At 30.9% G+C, this 24,204-nt stretch overlaps 1 protein-coding gene across 8 annotated transcripts in view; it reads left to right on the top strand.

Moving 5' to 3' along the window:
* The window catches only part of Rep (Rab escort protein), a 101,022-nt gene that overhangs the window by 54,662 nt on the left and 22,156 nt on the right, over positions 1-24,204 (top strand). For 7 of the 8 annotated variants that reach the window (XM_035366333.2, XM_035366342.2, XM_035366336.2 and 4 more), the window contains 5 exons: positions 11,424-11,544; positions 11,623-11,738; positions 14,362-14,468; positions 19,734-19,847; positions 21,770-21,832. In XM_035366333.2, coding sequence (XP_035222224.1) covers positions 11,424-11,544; positions 11,623-11,738; positions 14,362-14,468; positions 19,734-19,847; positions 21,770-21,832 — 521 coding nt within the window. The remainder of the gene's footprint in view (positions 1-11,423; positions 11,545-11,622; positions 11,739-14,361; positions 14,469-19,733; positions 19,848-21,769; positions 21,833-24,204) is intronic. The other variant, XM_085811342.1, reaches the window with a different exon arrangement.

A 24,204-nucleotide genomic window follows, 5' to 3' on the forward strand; every position in this document is an offset into this window, starting at 1 on the left:
CTAGCTAAAATCTGTAATATTATGATGATTGGTAAGAGCTGCAATATATTGAAGATGGTGACAGTAACAACTTGGTGAAGACTTCCCTGCATGGGTGCAAACAGGGCCCGCCTTAGCCTAACTGGGGACCGGGGCAAAATCTTTTTTGGGGGCCCCTCTGCTTCAGTAATGAACAAGAGAACAATTTTGAAAAGATGCAGTCCAGAGAAAATTATTATTAACAATTTCTACTTAAAGAACTAAAGGGGAGATACACAAATTAAAATGAAGAATTACGGGGCTATTGCTAATTTAATTTATAATTTTGGTTTCTTTTTTTATCATGCATATGTGCATATATATATATATACAGTCAAAAGTCGTTAATTCGGACACCCAGAATCTGGACCCCAAAGCTAAAAACTTTCTGCGCATGCGCCGCGTTGATACATGCGCATAGGCGTTTACGCGTGCGCGTAAGACCTTTACGACTGTGCATATGCGTGTGCGCAAGCACAGAATACGTTTTCGCGTGCGCGTTTTATGTATAACGGACGGCATAAGCTAAAATTATCTAATTATCTATTTCAGTTAATGTTGATGATTGCGTTAATCCTTAATCTTCGAATTGGATCCGGCTTATTATTTTTTGCAAACTGTAAGAGCAATTTTATAAAAGTAAACTTGAACTTTCAATTATGTCAAATAGAATTTCCGGTGCTGGAGCTCCCAAAGGATCTACAAAACGAAAGTATGTTTCGATGTCCATCAAACAAAATGTGGAACTGCTGCAAAAAATGGATAAAGACATGAAGAAGGTGACAGAGAGGTTAGTGAAAATGAAAAAAATTTCCATTGACAAGTTAGTCGGTATTCTCGGCACAGCAATTACAGGACTTGAACAGCGAAACTTTGTAACTGAGCAAGAAATTATGTCTGTTTATAGAATTAAAGAGAAAGTATTATCACATAAAATGAAGTAACTTAAACAACTTACATTGAAAGAAATGTTTAATAAAGTAAACAAATAAATAAAGCTTTTTTTTTTTTTTTTTTTGTAAATTTTGATACCGTTTAGATCATAATTGTTCTTTATTTCATAAATTATGGTTTCATATTTTTAATTTTAGAATTTCTGCATGCCATCTTACGAGATTTAAACTGATGATCTATGATGCTTAAGCAAAGTTTAATGTTTATAAAAAATTAAACATTTAGCAGCAGTAGCAATAAAAGCTCCCTGAGATATCATGTTGTGCAGACATTGAAGACAATAAAAGGTTTTGAACTTAACCGATTTATTAACAATATAATAAAGAATAAAAACACAGAAAATAAATTTCAACAATATCAGAGTCCTAGGAAAAATATAATATAACCATCATTCATCAAATAATATTTTTACCTGGTCTCCAAAACACTGGCATTCAATACAAACCATGTAAAGCAATGGGTAAAAAGTAAAGTAATGTAAACCATGTACAAATAAAATGTCCTAAACAGTAATTATGCGGCCTAAAAATGGAGCTGACTACACATTCAATAAGTCCATAATCGATGGTTGAGAAAAACATCTGAAATTTAAATCAAGTTCTTGAAAACACTTAAAACCGGCCTAACTCCGTTTGCACGAGGAATCGCCGCTCACATGTTTTAATTGCCGCCTTCATTGAAGAACATGGATGCCGCCCACAGCAGTCACTCATATGGTAGCCTCTGGAGCCAAGGAACTTTATTCTGGATCTTATGGATATGAACCAAGGAACTCATTCCGGAACAATCATCCCGCGGACAGGCACCAAGGAACTTTATTCAGGAACAGCCATCCCGCGAACCGGAACCAAGGCACTTTATTCACCGGACTGCATGCATCCTTCTGAAGGGGCTAGAAACCGCTCACTCAAGTGCCAGGAAAACAGGAACTAGAAGGGGGTTGAGCCAGAGCGACGCGAGATACTTATAGCAGAAGTAGGAATGACGTCATCTCACGGCAACCAATCAGCTATCGGCACGAATCGGCTTTTCAGATGACGTAACATCACGTTTCGTTTTTGCATCTCAATTAGGTTGAAACAGTCCGTTCTCAATGCAAACAGTGGCAGCAAGAAAAAGAAGTAGAAGTAACTACTATATTACTTTAAAATAAGAACTAAACTAAATAAACATTTCAAGGAGGAGAGATGATGCAGTAAAATGTTTAAAATAAGCTATATTTTCCAACAAATGCCCCCCACATCATCATCTCCGACCTGAAATAAAAACTGAATGCCAGTATCTTTACAAAATTCAAAACAAGAATAACTAAATAACACAATTTCTTCAATTCAGAAATTTTTAAGGAAAAAATTTTCCTTTGGGAACATCTTATCCCATTATTCAAAAATTTTACCGTAGCAAGAAAGTCCAACATGTTACAAAACAATACAAAGACATATGTATGATCATACACTCAATACATTTACCCAGGGCCCTGGTCATTCATACAACATTCTACACTATACAGTTTTACGTTTACCTAATATCCATCATAATATGACTTATAACATATTAGTTTCAAATAAAACAAAACTCTTAATTCAAATACACATAAAACAAATTTCATATGAAAATTGTTCCACAAAATCTTATCAGGTTATACTTAGTCAGTGGTTTTGTCATAGGATCAGCCAGATTATCTTTACTTGGGACATATTTTAAATCAAAAATTTCCCTGTTCAATAGATCACGAATGAAAAATAGTTTCACATCTATATGTTTTGTCCTCGAGTTTTCAATGGGTGATTTTGTAAAACATATAGCAGCCATATTATCAGCAAACAATATTGGTCTTGAAACGTAGTTACTCGCAATCTTAAACTGAATGCATTCATCCAAGATGTTTTTAAACTAAACTAATTCTTTTGCTGATTCAGTCATGAAGATAAATTCAGCCTCCATAGTAGACAAACTCACTCCCCTTTCTTTAAATGTACGCCAAGATACAGGTGATTCTCCCAACAAAGCTATTTGTCCACCAATAGACACCATATCATCCCTGCTTGAAGCAAAATCCGAATCTGAATATATATTGAGCTTCAGTTCCTTGCATACCAGTTTAAGTTTGTGCTGTCTGGTATTGGAAATGTACCCTAAAAGTTTAAGTAATCCTTCCTAGTGAAACTTACCAGGATTGCTTTGGAACTGAGAAAATATATTAACAGCATAAGCTATATCCGGACGAGTACGATTGCAAAGAAACAAGAGACATCCCAAAACATTTCTATAAGGATAATTCATCATTTCAGTTGTTTCTTCTTGTGTACTGGGACTTTGAGACTTTGAGTATTTCACACTTTTAACTATTGGAAGGGAAGTAATTTGTATTTTAAGAGACTTAAATTGATCAACTATGTCTTCTATATATAATTGCTGATGAATTAAAACACTATTGTTCTCATATTCAAATTCCACACCCAGAAGCTTTCTTGTTTTACCTAAAATTTTCAAATCGAAATGTGAACTCAGGACTTTTAATATTCTTTTAGCCTGAACTTCACTTTTTCCAAACATAACTATATCATCAACATAAACCAACAAAATGACAAAATCTTTAAAACGATAGACACAATTGCACCACTCAAACTTGATAAACCCTAGGTTACATAGTGTTCTATCCAACTTGTAGTACCATAATCGCCCACTCTGATGCAAACCATACAAGGCTCTATCTAAACGACATACAAAAGTTTCTTTATCTCGCTCTACAAAACCCTGAGGTTGGGACATATAAATTTCCTCTGATAAAGGAGCGTAGAGATAGGCACTTTTTACGTCGCATTGTATATTTGCCCATCCAAGGTGTGCAACTAAAAGGGAGAAAAAGAGCCTTATTACTGAAAAGTTGACTACAGGCGAGTAGGTTTCATCATAGGTATCGTATTTAATTTGCCGATAACCCTGAGCCACTAAACAAGCTTTAAAACGAACAATGTTTCCAAATTCGTCACGTTTAATGTTGAAAATCCACCTGCAACCTAGTGGAGTCTTGTCTTTAGGAAGTGGAACAAGATGCCATACCTTATGCTTTCGCATGTTGGCCATTTCCTCTTCCATTGCCTCTATCCAATTAAGCTTTTCTGTGGATTTCATTGCCTGGTTATAAGTGTTTGGAATTGAAACCTCTAGTCAGCTATCTCGGGTATATGACGTTGAAGGAGTACCAGTTGGGTCGATTTCACCACTATAAGTATTGCTTCCCTTGAAATCAAACAAGGTAGGATCATACTGAATATTATGTTCAGTGCAATACCTTTCTACATCATTTGGTGATCGTAGTCTTTGATTAGACCCCCCTCTCAAAATAATACACATCCGTACGAGTGCCGTCTGGCCTTGGAACAGGTTTACGAAGCCAAGTTACTTGTCTCAATGTAGATTGAGTGTCAGTACCAATTGTAGAAGAAGGTACATTGGTATCGGTTCTTTCCTCTATTTCAGAAAAATAGCCAACTGGAGTATCAGTAGATTGGAACTCTACCCTTTCTTCAGATTCCAAATCAAAAAGGGTGCCCAGTACAGCTCCACTGCCACTTTTCTGCATTCCAATTGACTCTTTAAAAGTAGCATTTAGGGTTTCTACTATCTTTTGCTCATTTTACAACCAAATCTTGTACCCTTTTGTTCATACACTGTACCCAATCAATCGGCCCTTCGTTGCCTTTGGATCAAGTTTAGAATTTCTTTTAGCCTTTGGAATTCCCACATAGGCAATCGTTCCAAATGCTTTAAGATGACGTACTGATGGTTTCCGCTTAGTGTATAATTCGAATGGGGTTCTATCTTGGCCCTTATGACAAATTCTATTAAATGAATATGCAAAACACATTACTACATCTGACCAAAATTCGGAACTCATTCCACTATCGTGTAAAATTGCACGTACATTATTGAGAGCTGTCTGATTAAATCTCTCACAAACTCCGTTCTGTTCTGGAGTGTAGACATCTGTAAATTCGTGCTTTACACCATTTTTATTACAATATGACCTGAATTGATCATTATCATATTCTCGCCCATTGTCAGTCCTAAAGTATTTCAACTTAAGGTTCAAAGATCTTTCCGCATGTCCTATATGCCTTTCAAATACTTCAAATACCTGACTTTTCTCCACAATGGGGTATACTACCACATAACGAGAATATTCGTCAATAAAGGAAACGAAATAACGTTCACCATTCCTACCTGGAATGTTAATAGGTCTCCATACATCAGAAAAAACCCTTTCAAGCGGTCTCTTTACTTGAATACCTTCTAAGGGTCTATAGGAGATTCGACTTTGTTTATTGATTTGGCAATGTTCACAAAACAAATTAGGTGAGTGCTTTAACACAGGAAGACCTCGAACTAAATGTCTCTTACTAGTCCTGACAATAGCACCATAATTTATATGACCAAACTGACCATGCCATAATTCACTATTGTTATGCTGAACTGTGGATGCCTCAAATTTTACAGATTTGCCCCCCTTTTTGATTATTTTCGGGAATACATGATAGTTACTTCCTATCAACTTAGCTTTGTACAAAGTTTCATTTTCATCATCAGTAACTTTAATTTGCCCATTTTTACCATAAAATCTTGCTTCATTGATATCCACTCTAGGTCCAGATATTAAATTTCGTCTCAGTTCAGGTGAGTATAACACATCTTTAAGCAAAATAACCGTATCCCCAAATTTCATTTTAACAGTACCCTTCCCATGAATTGGAAAAGTTACCCCATTAATAGCTACTAGCATATTCTCATTTTTCACAGGCGAAAAAGTATCAAACAATTCACGATTTTTCAAAAATGATGAGATGCAGCTGTATCAAAAATCCAACTATCATCATTTTCTTCCAAATTGTTAACATTAGCTTGAGCTATAAAATGGGACTGTGCATGGGAATTATTTTTACCTTTACTCAACTTGGGTTTGTTCTTACACTTAGAAGATGTTTTATTACTACTAGATACAGCTGAAGAAACAGAAGAAGCAGGTGAGGGTGATCTGGAAAGATTACCTTTCATTCTACAGTACTTTTGAATTTGACCTGGACGGCCACATTTATAACACTTGAGCCCTTTAATCTGCTTAAATTTGGGTTCACAGTGAGTACTTTGAACTTCTATAGTCTTATTGGAGTTTTCCCTATCTATCTCTCTTAAGTTAAGACACGTTTCCTCTGCTAGTATTTCAAGTTCAACATTTTTAAAAATGAACTTCTCATCTGGCCACCTCAAAACATTCTGAACTACTTGATCAAATTTATCTGGAAGGAACCTAAGAAACTGGAAACATATATATACGTCTCTTACAGCCTGATTAATATCAGCTAACTGTTCAGTTACGCGTTTTAATCTAGAAGAAAAGAAACTAATACTTTCATTTGGCTTAATTTTACAATTTAAGAACTCTGAAAACAGGGACATGTCTTGACCGATAATCTGGCTGGAAGTATTTGGCAAGCGTATTCCATGCCACTACCGGGTCATCAATTTCACATATCAAGTTTCTATATTCAGGGCTTACATTCATATAAATTAAAGATAATGCCAATCGACTTCTATTTTGATAGTCGGCTATAATTTCTTTTGTAATACCCTTAACATCATTTAAATCAGGACATTTTTCAATACCTTTAACTAAAAGCCATGCATTTTTTTCCATTCAAGACAAACTTCATATCTTTGGACTATGTAAAATAATTACATGCATCAAGTTTAGCAATATTATGCATGACACTAACAGTAGCCATATTTGAATTTTTTAAAAAAAAAACCACCCCCCAATCTCTTAAGTCCTAAATTAACTTTAAACTTTAAAAGTCTGCACTAAAAATAACTCAGGGGCTGGTGGCCCATAACCAAAATTATGCTTAAGCAAAGTTTAAAGTTTATAAAAAATTAAACATTTAGCAGTAGTAGCAATAAAAGCTCCCTGAGATATCATGTTGTGCAGACATTGAAGACAATAAAAGCTTTTGAACTTAACCGATTTATTAACAATATAATAAAGAATAAAAACACAGAAAATAAATTTCAACAATATCAGAGTCTTATGAAAAATATAATATAACCATCATTCATCAAATAATGTTTTTACCTGGTCTCCAAAACACTGGCATTCAATACAAACAAAATGTCCTAAACAGTAATTATGCGGCCTAAAAATGAAGCTGGCTACACATTCAATAAGTCCATAATCAATGGTCGAGAAAAACACCTGAAATTTAAATCAAGTTCTTGAAAACACTTAAAACCGGCCTAACTCCGTTTGCTCGAGGAATCGCCGCTCACGTGTTTTAATTGCCACCTTCATTGAAGAACATGGATGCCGCCCACAGCAGTCACTCATATGGTAGCCTCTGGAACCAAGGAACTTTATTCTGGATCTTATGGATATGAACCAAGGAACTCATTCAGGAACAGCCATACCGCAAACCGGAACCAAGGCACTTTATTCGCCGGACTGCATGCATCCTTCTGAAGGGGCTGGAAACCGCTCACTCAAGTGCCAGGAAAGCAGGAACTAGAAGGGGGTTGAGCCAGAGCGACGCGAGATACTTATAGCAGAAGTAGGAATGACGTCATCTCACGGCAACCAATCAGCTATCGGCACGAATCGGCTTTTCAGATGACGTAACATCACGTTTCGTTTTTGCATCTCAATTAGGTTGAAACAGCTCGTTCTCAATGCAAACAGTGGCAGCAAGAAAAAGAAGTAGAAGTAACTACTATATTACTTTAAAATAAGAACTAAACTAAATAAACATTTCTAGGAAGAGAGATGATGCAGTAAAAGGTTTAAAATAAGCTATATTTTCCAACAATCTATAATCTGAAAAAATCGATAATCCGGAACCGCCAAAGTCCTGACGAGTCCGGATTAACGACTTTTGACTGTATATGAATTTATTATATAATTTATTACAATAAATTGATTTTTGATCATAATTTAATTTTTACATAAATTTATACATGCATTGGAATTTCAAATTCTCTGGCAAAAATATAACAGGTAAAGGAGATCTAAATAAGCAAAATTTGGGTTGGAATATATGGACAGAAATGATGTGTTATGGTGGCAGTGTGTTGTTGAGAATGGTACGTGAAAATAATCTGCTGACGAAATTCATCATTGCTGGTGCATAGTTTGAGTGGTATGCATCACTACACAGATGCACGCAATCATGAACATACATTTTATCTGTGGAATTGTTCAAAGAATATACAGAGAATGGTTCCTAAATAGACTGCTACCTAATCACCAAACATCTGAGGTATTAATTAGGGACTGTGTGACAATGTATTGTTCCATGTTTGCAGGCATGATGTGCACAGGGGAAGATATCGCGGAACTACCTAGCTGGATAGGACGCACATGTTCCTTTGCCACTTCATATATCAGATTTGATATGCTTAACTTTCTTCTTCTGTGAGGAGAGCATTAAGAGTATAATCTGTTGGAATGTTATTGAGTCTAATGAGGATTTACTGGCTAGACTCTCAGTTGCTGCTGGTGATGTGATGGGCCTTTCTTTAAAGCATTTTCATCACATGATGCAAAAAGAACACTTCAAGATAGTGTCTGTCTGTGTGCATGTGCAAAATTTTAATGCATGTGCTTTAAAATAGATAGAAATAGATAAAATAGAAATTTGCATTGTTTCAAGTGAAAAGGTTCTTAAAAGATTTTGAAAGAGAAATTTCCCTACATGGAATTAGAAATTCCATGAGGACCCATTACAGTAAATTTCTTTACATACAATAGTTAAAGTACGGACGATAAAAATTGTATTTTATATCATGTATAATAGATTCAGAAAAGGCTGGAGTAGGGCCAAAAAACTGTCACAGCAAAAGTACATTAAAATATGAGCAAAGGATGAGTATACGAATTTCGGTGCTACTTTGGTAGATGGTTGCACGGATTTTGGCAATTTTTTTTGGGCGAGCGATAGTACATATGGTAAACCCATTGCTGCAGAAGTTATTTATGGTAACCGATACTTTGTTGTCATTTTATTTAAAAAATAATGCATTTTATTATGCATAAGTTCCATGTTTTAAATATTATTTATGGCTTCTAAATATTAAAAATCAATTTAATTTTGCATTTTTATTTAAAATAAAAATTTTATTGTTTATGATATTTTGTATAATTTATGTTGTGGATGGTGTAATCAGGGACATCACCTTGCTTTAAATGTAATTGGTTTTAATATCTATAAATTTAATCTAATGTTTTAAACATCATTTATGGGTGTTAAATATTAAAATACAATTTAATTTTGCATTTTTTAAATGATTTTATTATGTATGATTATTTAAATAATTTTAATTCTAGGCATGATGTAATCAGCCTTCCTGACTGGTTACTGAATATTTGTGCATTACTGAGCCATTTTAAAATATTATTATTCATCTCTTCGAATGCCTTAGATTTCATAGGAAACGGATATGCCCCTTTCAAAGATTAATGTTGTTGTTGGTAAGTACCAAGAATTATTGGTATCAGAATAAAAAAATTGTCCTTTGAGACCTTATTTTGGCCAACCTGGCTTTCCTAATCAAAGATTTATTTATAAGTTGCTACAAGGGTCAGAGGAAATTTATTTTAAATTTTTGGAGGAAACCTCGCTAATTGCTTCTTCAATGAAGTGAGAAAAATGTGGATCACAGATGTGAAGATCGTTAGAAAAGCTGATTCTGAGGACAGCCGTATATGGTATTGTGGTCACGGTGGAAGAAATAACCACTGTAAAAGGTAAAAAAAAGTATTAGACATTCCTCCTTTTTTAACAGCAATAAACTAATTGCTGTCATTTTAGCTCTAGTGTACGAAGAATTCTTATTTACTTATTTTAAAGTATTTGAATTTAAGTAATATTTTAATTCTTTTAAATGTTGGTATGATGGTTTTTAATTCAATATTCAATTTACATAATATTTTAATCCAATTAAACGTTGGCGCAATGTTTTTATAGCAGTGTTTTTATTCTATTTCTGTGCTATATGAAAGTAATAATTTAACCTTTAGTATTTTATACTCGTAGTTAAGGTATTTATTTACATTTGCCTGCCATCTTAAAAAACAATGTTTTCAACCAAAAATTAATACATTATTTTTAACGATATTTATTTTTTTAAAGTTTCGAATACTTTACTGTGTGTAAAATAACGTAAAAACATCGTTTTTCAAGATGGTTGACAATTGTAAAAACTGCGTCAACAATTGTGCCAAAGTAAATCGCCAAAAATCCGTGCAACCGTCTACCAAAGTAGCACCCGAATTTCTTACCTGCTATGCTGATTCCTTTTTCTATTTTAGCTTGTTTTCAAACTCAACCGTTTTGTTATTGTTTTGCAAAAAAATAAAACTAGGATCTTTCAAAATGATTGCTGAGCTAAAGATCATTTGAGTAGTTGATTGTAAATCCATAAACTGTTTACAATGAGTCAAATAAGGTGTGGCAGTTTTGGTCTCATGTCAGTAAGTATAAAATTTGAACATATCGTGTAGGAAAAATTTGTCTGTGAAAAAAATTTTCCTGTTACTGATTTGCCAAACAAAAATAACATTCAACTTATTATCAACATTTACATGAGGTATTTCTAGTTAAAATTTTGATTGCATGATTTTGCAAGACATTGCTATGTTTAGTAAGTTTTAAAATAATTTTTTTAAATTACCTATTACATTAAAAGGACATTAATTTAAAAATTTTGCTTCAAATTAGTATTTGTAGAAATATAAAATTTGAAAATTAATTTTAATTTTTCGTGATGAATAAACAGTATTTTTTTTTTCCTTCAGGTGAAATGAGCGTCAGTTATAAAATTTTGGCAAATTTCAGTATAAGTTTTCATATGTTATTAGACTAAAAAAAATTTAAAACATGTTTAGTAATAAAGAAATTTACTGGTTGAAAACTGTTTTTTTTTTTTTTTTTTTTTTTTTTAATTTGTGAATTTTTAATTATTAAGTAATTTGCTGAATGGAAATTGGAGCTTCATTTGGAATTTTCTGATTAAAATTGAAACTTTCTTTTAAGAAAAAAAAATGCCTGCTTCCCCAACATACAAGAGATATTTAGGTTTGCAATCCTTTTTAAACACTCTTAAGAAGGCATAGTAACTCATCTGAGTATTTTTTTCTGGGGGTTCCCCTTCTTGTTTTAACTGAATTGATTGTAATTTAATAATTATTGGCATTGCATTTTTTTTCTGATGCCTAAATTGCTCTTTCTTCAATCAACATTGTTTAAAAAAAATGTGTGGCAAATTATTAATTGTAATTTTCTTGTAACAAAAAGTATATGTTCACAGTGTTATAATTTGGAATATTATCACTTTAATCTTTTCTGTTATGAATTTGTGCACTCCTCATCCCTTTTTGTCATATATTATTGATTTTTATTCAGGTTCCTTGCTCACGAGCTGATGTATTTAGTACCAAAAATGTAACAGTTGTGGAGAAAAGAATGCTGATGAAATTTTTAACATTTTGTCTAAAGTTTGAAGAACAAGAAGAAGAATATAGAGGTTAGTAATTAAAAATTCTTTATTGTTTACTTGTTTTTATATGTTCTAGAATTTCATTTTACTTTTATATTATTTTAGGTTTCGAGAATGGCTTATTTGTGGATTTTCTAAAATCTAAGAAGTTAACTCCAAATGTTGAACATTATATTATTCATGCCATTGCAATGGTGGATGAATCATGTAATACGTTAGAGGTTTGAATCCTTTTTGAATTTACATCATATGTGCATTCCTTTAATCTTCTGAATAGTATGATTACTTATCCTGTCATATTGTCTATGTCTACTCTACATGTAAAATATTTTGCTATCTAATTTTATTTAATTATTTAGAAATTCATTTGATCCTTGAGCAATATTAGGCTTAGAGATGACCAACTTCACAATTTGTTGTAAACCTAGACACATTACCTTTTTAAAACTTAACTTTAACAACCTGATGTTAACAGAAACCTAGATCAGAGTTTCTTAAACTGTGGATCGCAATTCCAATTAGGGTCGCAGGACCTTCAGTAGGGTGGTCACCAAAAATTTTAGCAATTTTGATATTTCTTTAACTTATTATAGTAAGTTTACAATTAATAAATATTTTTACATAATAATGTATCCAAAAATATATAAGGATAAGACAAAACAGACAAAGAAGAAAACGAAAACGTTTTGATGCATTTTTTTAATAATAGAAATATTTATTTTACTGTAAAAAATTAAATTTAATGACCTTAAAAGTGCAATAGTATATTACAGTGCAAGTGAAGAAACTAATAGTTTCACTCACACATGTGTTGGATTTGCGCAGTGCTTATGGGGGTCCCTTAAAATTTTCATAAATATTAGGGGGTTCCCACACCAGAAAGTTTAAGAAACCCTGACCTAGATAATTGATAAGTATAGATTGTGGACATTGATTATATTTAAAATAAGCTAGAGAGCAGAAAATGTAAGTAAGAAAACTACAAAAGAAAATACTTTTGCAGTTCCACACACTGTTTATTGATATCTAAATTTATATCATCTGTCTGTCAAAATATTGTGTATTGTTATGCCAAGTGATTCATAATTCCTTACAGAATTTTGAAAGTTTATAGTACAGTAACTGTAATAAATATCGCAGGAAAGAGGATATGAGCTTGTAAAGATTATTTTCTAGTCAGTATCTGTAACAGGTTCTTTAACGTAATTCAGATTTCTGTATGCCATGCATTTCTGTATCAAATTACAGCAGTATAAAGTTAAGCTGTTTTAGATATTAAAACCATATTCACTATCTTTGTTATCATGTGGATTTCCAAGAGAAACTGGAAAGATGTTTATGTCGAGAAAGGGCATTTTAGTTACAAGGCCATGTTTCAGATGTCTGACAGAATGAACCATCACAATGTGTGCATTTGAAGCATGGAAAATCTTCATATCTGAAACTATTAGAGCTGTTTGCTCAAAAATATATAAACTGGTTCCCCTCAGAGTGAAATGTTATGCTGTAGTCTACTGGCTATGCTGCAGCTGTGACTAATGCCATGATTATAAGAAGCTAACAGGGACTTAATAGGGCTGTCCCACATTTTTATGAGGGCATTTATGCTTACTGGATTAGATGTGCTTTTTAAAATAACTATGTTTTTCTTCTATGCTGTACCTGTTATCTGATGTAGCCCAATGGGATTTTTTTCTTATGGGGTTGTATCAAAGATCATATATGCCATGTGATACAGCACTGGTGTTTATTTTATTAATCGTTGTTTAAAGATGCTGTTAACTAGAGATTTGATGCTCCAATTTCGTATATCTTTTTGCAGTATTCTAAACTCTGAATATTCTATACTAAGCCTTGGATTTTTCTAGCAGTAATTTATAAGTAAATTGTATAATCTCATTCTCATCAATTCTGAATTGATTAACTCTTCTCTTTTTTATTTTGAAGCAAATTAAAGCTTTTTTCAAAGCTTATTACAGTTATTCTTTAGGACATGAAGAACTGTTATTGCCTTGTCAAGTATTCCTATTAACTATCCTTCTAGTTTATCACGCTTTTGTACTTGATTCTGTATAATAAAATGTAAGCGTGATTAAGAATTATATGTTATATTAAGAATTATGAATACACAGAAATTATGTTATGGAAATAAGTGAAATTTTGCAGTTTTAACTGAATGATGAATATTACAAAGAACATTAAAAATCATAGCATAAAAATTAATTTTTTTCAGTAAATTGTGAAATTACAAGTTATAGATTCTCACATTGATCCAGAGAAAAGGGGGAAAATTAAGTCAATTTAAAAATAAAGTGAGGGTGATTACAGATTATTTTAAATATAAATTGAGAGTTTACAGAAAATGAATACACTCTGCTAACAGTCAGTCACACTACCAATATCAGATTTTTTGTGATTTTAATTATATTTATTATTATTATAGTATAGTAATTTTATATGATGCGTATGTATAATAACATACTCAGTACAACTGCTTTAAAAATGTAAATAGAATTTTTCTGTATCTGTAAATTCTTCTCTTTACATCCCCTTCCAAGTTCCCTAATCACTTCAGAATTTATTGAATTTTCCTCCAGAGAATATAATTTATTGTAAACATCATGCATACTTACAAAATATTAGTATTTATATGGCTGCATACTATATTATTGTTGCCATAATGTGTGCATAAATATATTATATTAAATGTTATATTGTATTCCTTTCTTTCTATTAAAAATATGAAGCTTCTGCTTGGTTTAAAGTTGTATTTTGCACTGCCAGTGTCTTTTATCTTTGTAACTGTTTGCTAAAACTACTTTAAAATATAAATCTAACTTGTAGGGCCTCAAAGCTTCACAAAAGTTTCTTGAATCACTAGGACGATATGGGAAAAGCCCGTTTCTATGTACTTGTTATGGAAGTGCGGAATTACCGCAGTGCTTTTGCAGGTTAGTAAATGGAAGTCTCAATATTGTATAAACTAGCTGTAGGGTTATTTGTTGCAATAAATTTTGTATACATGTCAGTTTTATATTTGAAAAATTGCATATGGTCATTACATTACTATTATTGTAGAATATGGTAGAAAATATTTTATTAAAATTTTGAATTTTAATTAATCATGTTAACTCATGAACATATGGATAAGATTAAATTTTAGCCACTATTTCTAAATGTCACTGATTTAAAAAGCTTTAGGTTCTTAAAAAAAAAAAAAAAAAAAAAAAAAAAAAAAAGTTGCTACGTATAGTTTTATTGGAACAATCAATCCAAACATATAAAACAGCTCTATCACACAAGAACAATGATAAATAGTAAAAAAGAACAAACAGAATTATTAAATAAGAATTAGTAAGAATTATTAAATAAGAATCAGATTAAATGAACATGGGAGCAAAAGTAAAAAGTTAAAAATTTATACAACAAAAAAAGGAACATAAGAGATGTAGTCTTTACAAGGAGTTCATGAAAGCTCTGGCATTCCAGTATAGTTTACTTATCTCACCACTTTTCTGAGATTTTTTTATCTAGTTCTGGGCATATAAGAAGATACTCTGCATTCGTGATGCCTGAATTGCAAATTTGGCATATATTAGATGGAAGGATGCCAATTTTATTAAGATGATGTACTATGCAATCATGGCCTCTTTGCAGTCTGAAGTTTGCCACAACCTCTTTATGGGGCAATTGACAAAATGTTTTTCATGTGTCTTGAATGTTAGCCCAGGATTTTCCTGTTGAATTTACAGCGTAAGAGTAAAAATTATGTAAATGTGAGTCTTTCAAAGTGTTTTTATCCAACAAATAAATTCACATTGAGGAAGATGTAAATATTGAATTTGTTGAATAAGTTTTTGTACACTATTTTGTTGAAACTTATTAATATCTATAGTAAAAAAAAGTTGTTTATGCAGAATAGCTGAAATTGTCAAATTATTTGAATATTTCCGTGTGATCAAATAAGAGTGTGCATGGATGGCAATAATATTATAATTTTAGCATATAGCATTTTATAAATGAATATTTTTAAAGTGCAAAGCATTAAAAAAATAATTTTTGCTGTTCTTAATATTTTATCTTGATGGCTGTCATATATGTTAAAGGACAGTTGCAAGTCTCAATGAAATTAATCATTTCAGTAATCAAAGTTATATTGGGAAGTCAAATGACTGTGTTTCAGCATTGTTTAATTAATTGAATGCATGTTCATGTGTTAGCCATCAGGAAGGCAAAACCAATAATTTGCTTTGATTTTAACATCATATTGGAGAGAAGCCAACTATCCCAATTTAGCTGCAAGATTCCTGATCCTCTGCATGTTTCTATTAGTCCAATTTATAATATATTTTTACTGACTTTATTCTTAAAATTTCCCATGACTTTTATTTAGCTGATCTTAATCTGTCATTATTTGCACTCCAAAATATCATTTCACTCAACACACTGAATAAATATGCATTAGTATCTCTGGAATAGTAATGTAATTTATTATGTATTTTTCCTGACTTTATTCTTAAAATTTCCCATGACTTTTATTTAGCTGGTCGTAATGTGTCATTATTTGCACCCAAAAATATCATATCACTAAATGCTTTGAAAAATATAAATATGTGTTAGTATCTCTGGAATAGTAATGAATCATTAATTGGTGCATTTTTTCAAACAGCATTAAGCCACAGTTTCTTGTGTGATGATACTGTACTTAAACATCGCTCATAAAGGCAATCTGCCATATTGGAAGTTTTTTTTTTTTCCTTTCGAAAAACAAAATTATCCTCAAAATAAGAGTTTTATATAAAATCCATGTAAATCAAAGGTTGTTTTTTGCCTAAATTTAACTGATAAATAAAACTGATGAAAATGCTCAAATGAGTTATCAGTTGAATTTATGATGACATCAGTTAAATATATTAATTAAAACTTTTTAAATTGAAAATTAGGAAAGGATATGAATCACTGAAAAATATGTTTATTGTTTTTAAATTAAAAACGTTAAGCCATGTTTGAAAGACATCACTCTGGAATGGCAATTTTACCAGACCAGTTTTTCCCCCTTCAGACTTTCCCATTTTTCTGAAAATCATTCTATGTCATTTCTTTATTATGGTGTTCTCATTCCATCCTTTCTATTCAGGATCTATGCTAAAAGAAAAATTAGATGTGACTGTGAAGTAAGTGAAGTCATGATGCTTTTAAACTTTCATGCTCAGGCACTGTTTAGATATAACTGTAATGTCACTATCCTTAATACTAATCTGACATCACAGCTGACTAAAGTAAAAGATTAAAGAAAGACTTGATTACTAATGCAGTCATAACAGTTGCCATGTTGCATTGATTATAAATAATGATTCAATACTATAACAGATTTTTGTGGATCTTTATTTGTATTGCATAGTATTTTGTTTATAAGCAGAATTAGTAATACCCCTTTGAAGTGCCATAAATGCTTTAGTGATCTCTTTTCTATTTGATAGCTTGTAGTAAACCTCATGATACTGTTGTAGACAAATAAGCTAATGTACCTACAGAACTGCTTTAGGAATTTACTGAGTCTATTCTTTACCTGTTCAGGTTGTTTTTTGTAACTCAAGAAGAACTAATTTATTAAATGGCTATAATTAATAAAACAGCCATTCAATTTTCTATATAGAATAATTATATATGTATTATAACAAAAATAATTTTCTTTAAAGGCTGTTTGTTACATGCAAGTTGTTTATAATTGTCCATAATATTGGAAATTTTTTGAACATGTGATTAAAAATTTGCTGTTTGATTATGATGAAATTCTTTTTGAAAGAATTTTAAATTGAATTTAAGCCTGACACTTTGTAATTGGATTCATTCGAGGTAGTAGCACATTCTAAAATAGTTTCCATAAAAGTTATATGTTCCCTTATTTTCTGTTATGTTGCACTACCTTGCATTTGTTACCCATGTGTATGCATTAGCAAAGCATAAGGTCTATTTATCTTTCAAATTTAAAGTCAGTAACTGCTTAAAAACCTAAGCAGTTTAAAAGTAATAAATACACATTTTAATAATTTAATTTTTATTTTTAAAAATACATACACTTGATATAATTTTAAATACATTTGGTTTATAATATATTTCACCTGATAATTTTTATGAATATATGTTATTGAATATGTTTCTAAAACCATATGCTATTATATACCTAGGTTTAGAATCACATTATTTCTTAAATTTGAAGACTGATGTTTCCACAGATTTTATTCTTGAAAAAGAAAAATTTTACCTTCCTTTGAACTGCACTTAATGTTCTCCCTGCCCCCAATGAAATTAATGCCACTTGAAGATTGAATTTTTGCCAGTTTTAAAGTTAAATTCATCTCTCTCACCTATTATTAAGCTGTTTTATCTTTTCTAGCTTATTCCCCTTTTCTTGTAGGATTTTTGTAAGAGGAGATGTCTAAAATAGGCCTTACTCAAAGTATTATATTCAATAAGGTGTATTATTAATTCATAGAGAAATTAAATTTTCATAAATTTGTTTGAACATAATCTAAAAATATTCATATCCATTTTTAATGCACCTGTTCATTTAAATTTAATTCAGAGAATTTTAAAATCAATTTTAAAATTTTAGATTCTTAAATGTATGCAGTGATATATAAAAACACAAATTTTGTAAATTCATAAATGCTTTGCATGTAATAAGCCTAAGTTTAACCCTTTGACACGTGGTGGTCGCACCCTGAAACCATCAGTATTTTTATTTTTTTCCTCCTCTTCTTTCCGAAATTTTTGAGTGAAAATCGATTGATTACTGATCTTTTACCTCTAAATAACACAAAATGACTTCAGAATCATACATGTTTTAGGTCTTAGCACTTCAAATCAGATGCCTTTTAAAATTCGTTTTCATGAGACAAAATAACTTCCTTTTATTAATATACAAAACTTTAAATTTCAAAAGTTATTCATCGTACATCATGATTTCTATCATAAACAATAAAAAATAGCATTAATTAAACTGTGTATATAAAAAAACCCTCTATATGTATGGCATTTGCTTTGTGGTTTCAGTGCACGACCATTGCCCTACTAGAGCATTGTGTCACAATGCTCTAGAGGCCCGGTGGTCGCGCTCTGACCTCAACACACTTGCTTCCCAAGCAAGTATTGTGATTTTATAAATTATTTCCTGTGGCTTAAATTTAATGTAAATATGCTTTGATATAATTAAAAATAGAAATCCCTTAAAGTTTTATTTAAATTAAAAATATTTCCTGAATATTTTGAGACGAAATACGAATAAAATAAGTATGAATGGGAAGCGAATGATCCGTACAAAAGCCAAAAAGACCAAGCCCGCCACCCCCACGAACATAAAAAACCACAAATTTCGTGTGCCAGATGAAAATAAACTAAATAACGCTGGACATATACCAGTGAAATTTAGATCCAGGCAGTGTACATTTTGTAGCACAAGGAAGAAACCTCGTAGAAGATACCTGTGCGAAATGTGCAATGTGGGTCTATGCATGTACCAAAAGACAAAACATGCTTTAAAATGTATCACAAAAAAATTTTTTCTTTGAAATTTAAAAAAAAAAAAAAAAAAACACTGAGTCTTTTTTCTAACCTTATTTTACTGATATTTTTTTAATCCATTTAACCAAATGTCCTTATTATGTAGGCATTTATATTTTTACTGCTATAGAAAAATTACATAAATGTTTATTTTTTATTTATTTATTTATTTATTTTTTGGTAATTTACTTTGTAAAATAATTTAACAAAATTATATATAATGCAATTCTTAAATACATTTTTTTTAAATTCAGAAATTTCATCATTTATTGGAAATGCACATGGAGAAATGTAAGTTTTTTTTTTTCCTACTACCTCAGTAAGTTTCAAAGTCCTAGAGTCGTGGTGGTTTCACGGTGCGACCACCACCCACAGAACAATGGGCAAGAGTAGATTTTTTTTAATTCATATATTATTTGTCTCTACGATCATAATATTCAATTTCTAGAGTTTTTAGTTTAAAAAATTATAAAAATAATATCGTGCGCGTCGAAGGGTTAAGAATGAAATTTGAATCATTAAGTTCAAATTAATCATGTTTTATTCTAAGGGTGTGCTTTCATATTTTTAACATGTAATGGAAATGTCTGATTAAATTAATATGAGGAAATTAATAGTTTTCAATATCATATTTATTTCTTTGTTTATTTAAGGTTATGTGCTGTATATGAAGGAATGTACTATCTTAAACGGAAAGCTGAAGCAGTTGTTCTTAGTAATAACCATTGCTGTGGTATTATATCAATGGGACAGAGAATCAATTGCCAGTAAGTAATATAGTATAAATGAAAAATAATAATTATCTTGAAAAAAAATAGAATGTAAAAGAATTTCTGCCTTTTATTCTTATAAATAAATGTGTGAATAAATGACATAAAAGATTTCTTTGAACATATAAAATTTCTTTTTGCCTTGAACTGTATTTCAATGGGATAAAAGCAAAACATATTTGAAAGGGAGTCATTTTAATTCTTTCTGAACTGCATGAATTAAAAAATCTGATGTGTACACCACACGACTTCCTTGTATGGAATATTAAATTATACACATTTTTTCTTGCATTTCATTTAAACTTATTGGATTGAATTAAATCTACTTCGCCGATAGCGCATAAACTACAATAGAATAAATGCATTCTTTAAAATTCACTCTAGTATTTGTTTACCATAGTGACACTCTGGCGCTAGATTCATTTAAGTGTATTATATTTCGTTCATATTATAACTCATAATGCACAAAATTTATATCATTTAAAGAACAGAATTATCTAATCGTTGCCACTTGTTCTATTCAAATACTATAATAAAGCTAGAATGATGTATAAAAGAAATTAAGCAAACAAAACAAAAAAGAAACAGTTTTTCACAGACAATTGAGTATTTCTCATTTAATTAATTCAGTTCTCACTTCGCGAGAAGGCAAAAATACATAAAAACTCAAAATAACTATATTAAAAATTACGAAGTAAATCTTAAACACTTATTTCCTCGAAAAAATTCCAAAAAGGATTAAGCATGATTTAATTGGCAATAATAAATGAAGGCGTTATCTTTGTTGTTGCGAAGCTAATTTTCTCTAGATTGGCTGCTCTTTCAAATGTAAACAATCAATGGCCGCCATCAAAATAAAGGCTTAGCGGCACTTAAACTTAAAATTGTTGATAATTCTAAAAAAAATCGCACACAGATTTACTAAAGGCATAAAAACCTTAACCGGAAGATAAAAACAACATAATTCAATCATTTTTAAAGCAAAAAATGTACAATTTACAAACATATAAGAGTAAAGAAACTGAGATCACTGAGCCGGGTAACAGAGTGGATATATATAAAAATATATTTATATACATTTGGTGCAGCCGATTGCAACCAAAATACGAGGTTCACATCTACATGTTATAGCAGTCCTATATACAAAATTTCAATGTTCTGAGGCTACTCGTTTTTGAGTTATGCGAGATATGTTCGTACAGATGCCACAAAAAATTCTCTTCAGAATTAATTTTAAAACAGTTTTATAATTTTTTTGGAGGAAACAAGTCTTTTATTCTATCCTTAGGTACAGATATCGCGCAAATACATCGTTAAATTGCATTCGATAGGGGTCAAAATGTATATTTTCCTTGAAATATGCTGCCTGCAACTTTTCGCAATTACAAAACTTCCTTTTTACTTCTTCGTACAAGGAAGTAAAAAAGGGGGGAATGTTTAATTTCTGCTAATTGTGTTCTTTAAAAACTTTATCCTCTCAGGCCAGCATCTAAAAATCAGGCAGTGAATATTACCATCTTAAGCAAATATTGAATAAATTCAAAATTGATATCGTAATTCACTGGATTTAAAAAAAAGAAAAGAAAGAGTAATACTTTAAAGACATATAGCCAACCCTTACAGATATTGTTATACTGTTTATATTACATTTCAGGATTTTTTTCATTTATGATTTTAATAATGGCTTCTGATAATGCTGGTAGAAATGAGTACAGATTCTAAATGAATAAATTAAGAATTCTTGTAAATTTGGATTGCGAATTTAATTTGGACCTGTTAATTTTGCAAGTACTTTAATTTAGTCATTACATTTTGCTTACTATTAGCTTTATCTATTTTTGAAACATTTTACTTTTTTTCTAATGATACATAACAACTGTACACTTTTCATATAACTTTTTTTTTGGTAATTTTTGTAGGTGGTTGGTAATGGAATCGAGTTACGCACCTCCTGAATTTTTACCTCCTGCTAAACCAGAATAGTAAGTGTCGTACATATAAGATTAAATTCAAAAGGAAGAGAAATTTTGATTATTCTATACAGTCAAAAGTCATTAATTCGGACACCCATAATCCGGACCTCAAAGCTACAAACTTTCTACGCATGCACAGAAGACCTTTACGGCTGCGAATATGCATGTGCGCATGCTCAAAATACATTTACGAATGTGTGTTTAATGTATAAAGGAAGGTATAAGCTAATCAAGAATTATTAGCTAAAATTATCTAATTCAGTTAATGTTGCAGATTGAGTTGTTCCTTAATCTTCGAATTGGATTCGGCTTATTATTTTTTGCAGACTGTTAGAGCAATTTTATAAAAGTTAGCTTGAACTTTCGATTATGTCAAATAGAATTTCTGATATATATTTACTAATATGTAAAGGATCTACAAAGCGAAAGTATGTTTTGAAGTCCATTAAACAAAAAGTAGAATTGCTGCAAAAAATGGATAAAGGCATATCGTTTGTTTATCTAAACTTTGTTCATCTTTAACACCGTGGCGCACAATGAATTGGAAGTTGATCTGTCAGCACTATCCTTATCTTCAGGGCAGATGTTTTTATTTTATTTGGCTTATAATTCCTTACTAAATGTAGTATTTCATCTCGATGTACTCCATCTTTGATATGATTTAAATCAAATTCCTCGTCATTATAATTCGCTTCCGATAGCGAAGAAGGTGACAGAGGTTATTGAAAACGAAAAAATTTTGATTGACGAATTAGTCGGTATTCTCGACACTGCAATTATAGGACTTGAACAGCGGAACTTAGTAACTGAACAAGAAATTATGTCTGTTTATAGAATTAAAGAGAATGTATTATCACATAAAAAACGAAGCAACTTAAACAACTTACATTGAAAGAAATGTTTAAAAGTAAACAAATAAAAATTAAGTTTTTTTTTTTTTTTGTAAATTTTGATATCCTTTAGATTATAATTGTTCTTTATTTCATAAATTACGGTTTCATATTTTTAATTTTATAATTTCTCCATGCCATCTTACCAGATTTAAACTGATGACTTGTAATCCGGAAAAATCGATAATCCGGAATCGCTGAAGTCCCGACGAGTCTGGATTAACCGACTTTTGACTGTATGAGGAAAAAGGTGTAGGATGGGGAATATTTAAGATGACATAAAAGTGAAAATTTAGAGTAGTCTGAGACTGTAATCTAAACTATGTTAAAACAGTGGTGTAATCATTAAAATTAAAGAAGCTATGAAAAAATAGTAACTCAATCTCCCCCATTTAATGTTTCAAACAGAAAGTGTCAAGGGGTAAGTATTTAAAACATTAAATCAGGTTGATTAACGAGTGCTGAATAACTTGTTTTATTCCTCTCGGCATTGTAAGACTCTAAATCATAAATTAATTTTCTTTTTTAAATATTATTTCTCGAGTTGTCTTATATTGTTGAAGAGCTTCCATGGCATGTTATCCTCACCCTTTGAGCTAAAATTACAGTAAAAATAAAAATTGATACTTTTCTGTTTCGCCGGCGCAAATCACGTCAAGTAGACTTTATTGGCGACAACATACAGAATACACATAAAAAATGATAACAAATGTTAGTTCTAAGAATATTTTATTTTGAAGGCATAAACATTTTAATATCGTTTAAAATTTTGTAAAAAATCCAATAAATAAAGACAATAAATTTGTAAGAAACTATTAATTTAAGAATTTATTATGCTTTCATGGTTCAACATCTTGATTTGCCTTTTCATATCATGTGACTCCAAGTGATCTCATCTCATGTAAACTACGCTACATAAATCTAATTCTCTCAGTAAATCTAATTTTCTACATTAATTTCAAGTTAAATCTTAATTTTGAATACAAGTTTAAATGCAAGAATTATTTCAATTTGTACGAATAGCTTATTCAGAAGTTATGTAAAACCATAGTGCATTACTCCATAGTGCATTCTGATTAGAATGGATGAATTTAACCCTTGCCTTTTCTATATTTTCGCCTTCTGGTGAGCTGTGTGATTGCATCCTAATTGACTTAATTATAGTGAATTGCCATAGGGCATAAAATTAAACTATTTGGTAAATATTCTATGTAACTGTATGCTAGTATTGAAAGAAACAATCAATCTGATAAGAAATAGCTGTGAATTGTTTTGAAAATGAGGCATAAAAGGTTATCAGTGAGGATATTATGTTTGGCATCAGTTGTATCATTATTGGCGACTTTAAAGCCTGCGCTGCCAAAACGGAAAAGTACCTAAAAATTTTATGAAAGTAAAAATGCCAAAAATAACCAAAATAAAGTTAAAGCATATACAAAAATATAATAAATTGAAAGAAAAACTAGTGGAACTGTACCTAAAAACTCTGAA

Source organism: Stegodyphus dumicola, chromosome 2 (genome assembly GCF_044657685.1).
Source record: "Stegodyphus dumicola isolate Sdum_Otavi_A_Nest chromosome 2, ASM4465768v1".
In the NCBI taxonomy this organism is placed as follows: domain Eukaryota; kingdom Metazoa; phylum Arthropoda; class Arachnida; order Araneae; family Eresidae; genus Stegodyphus; species Stegodyphus dumicola.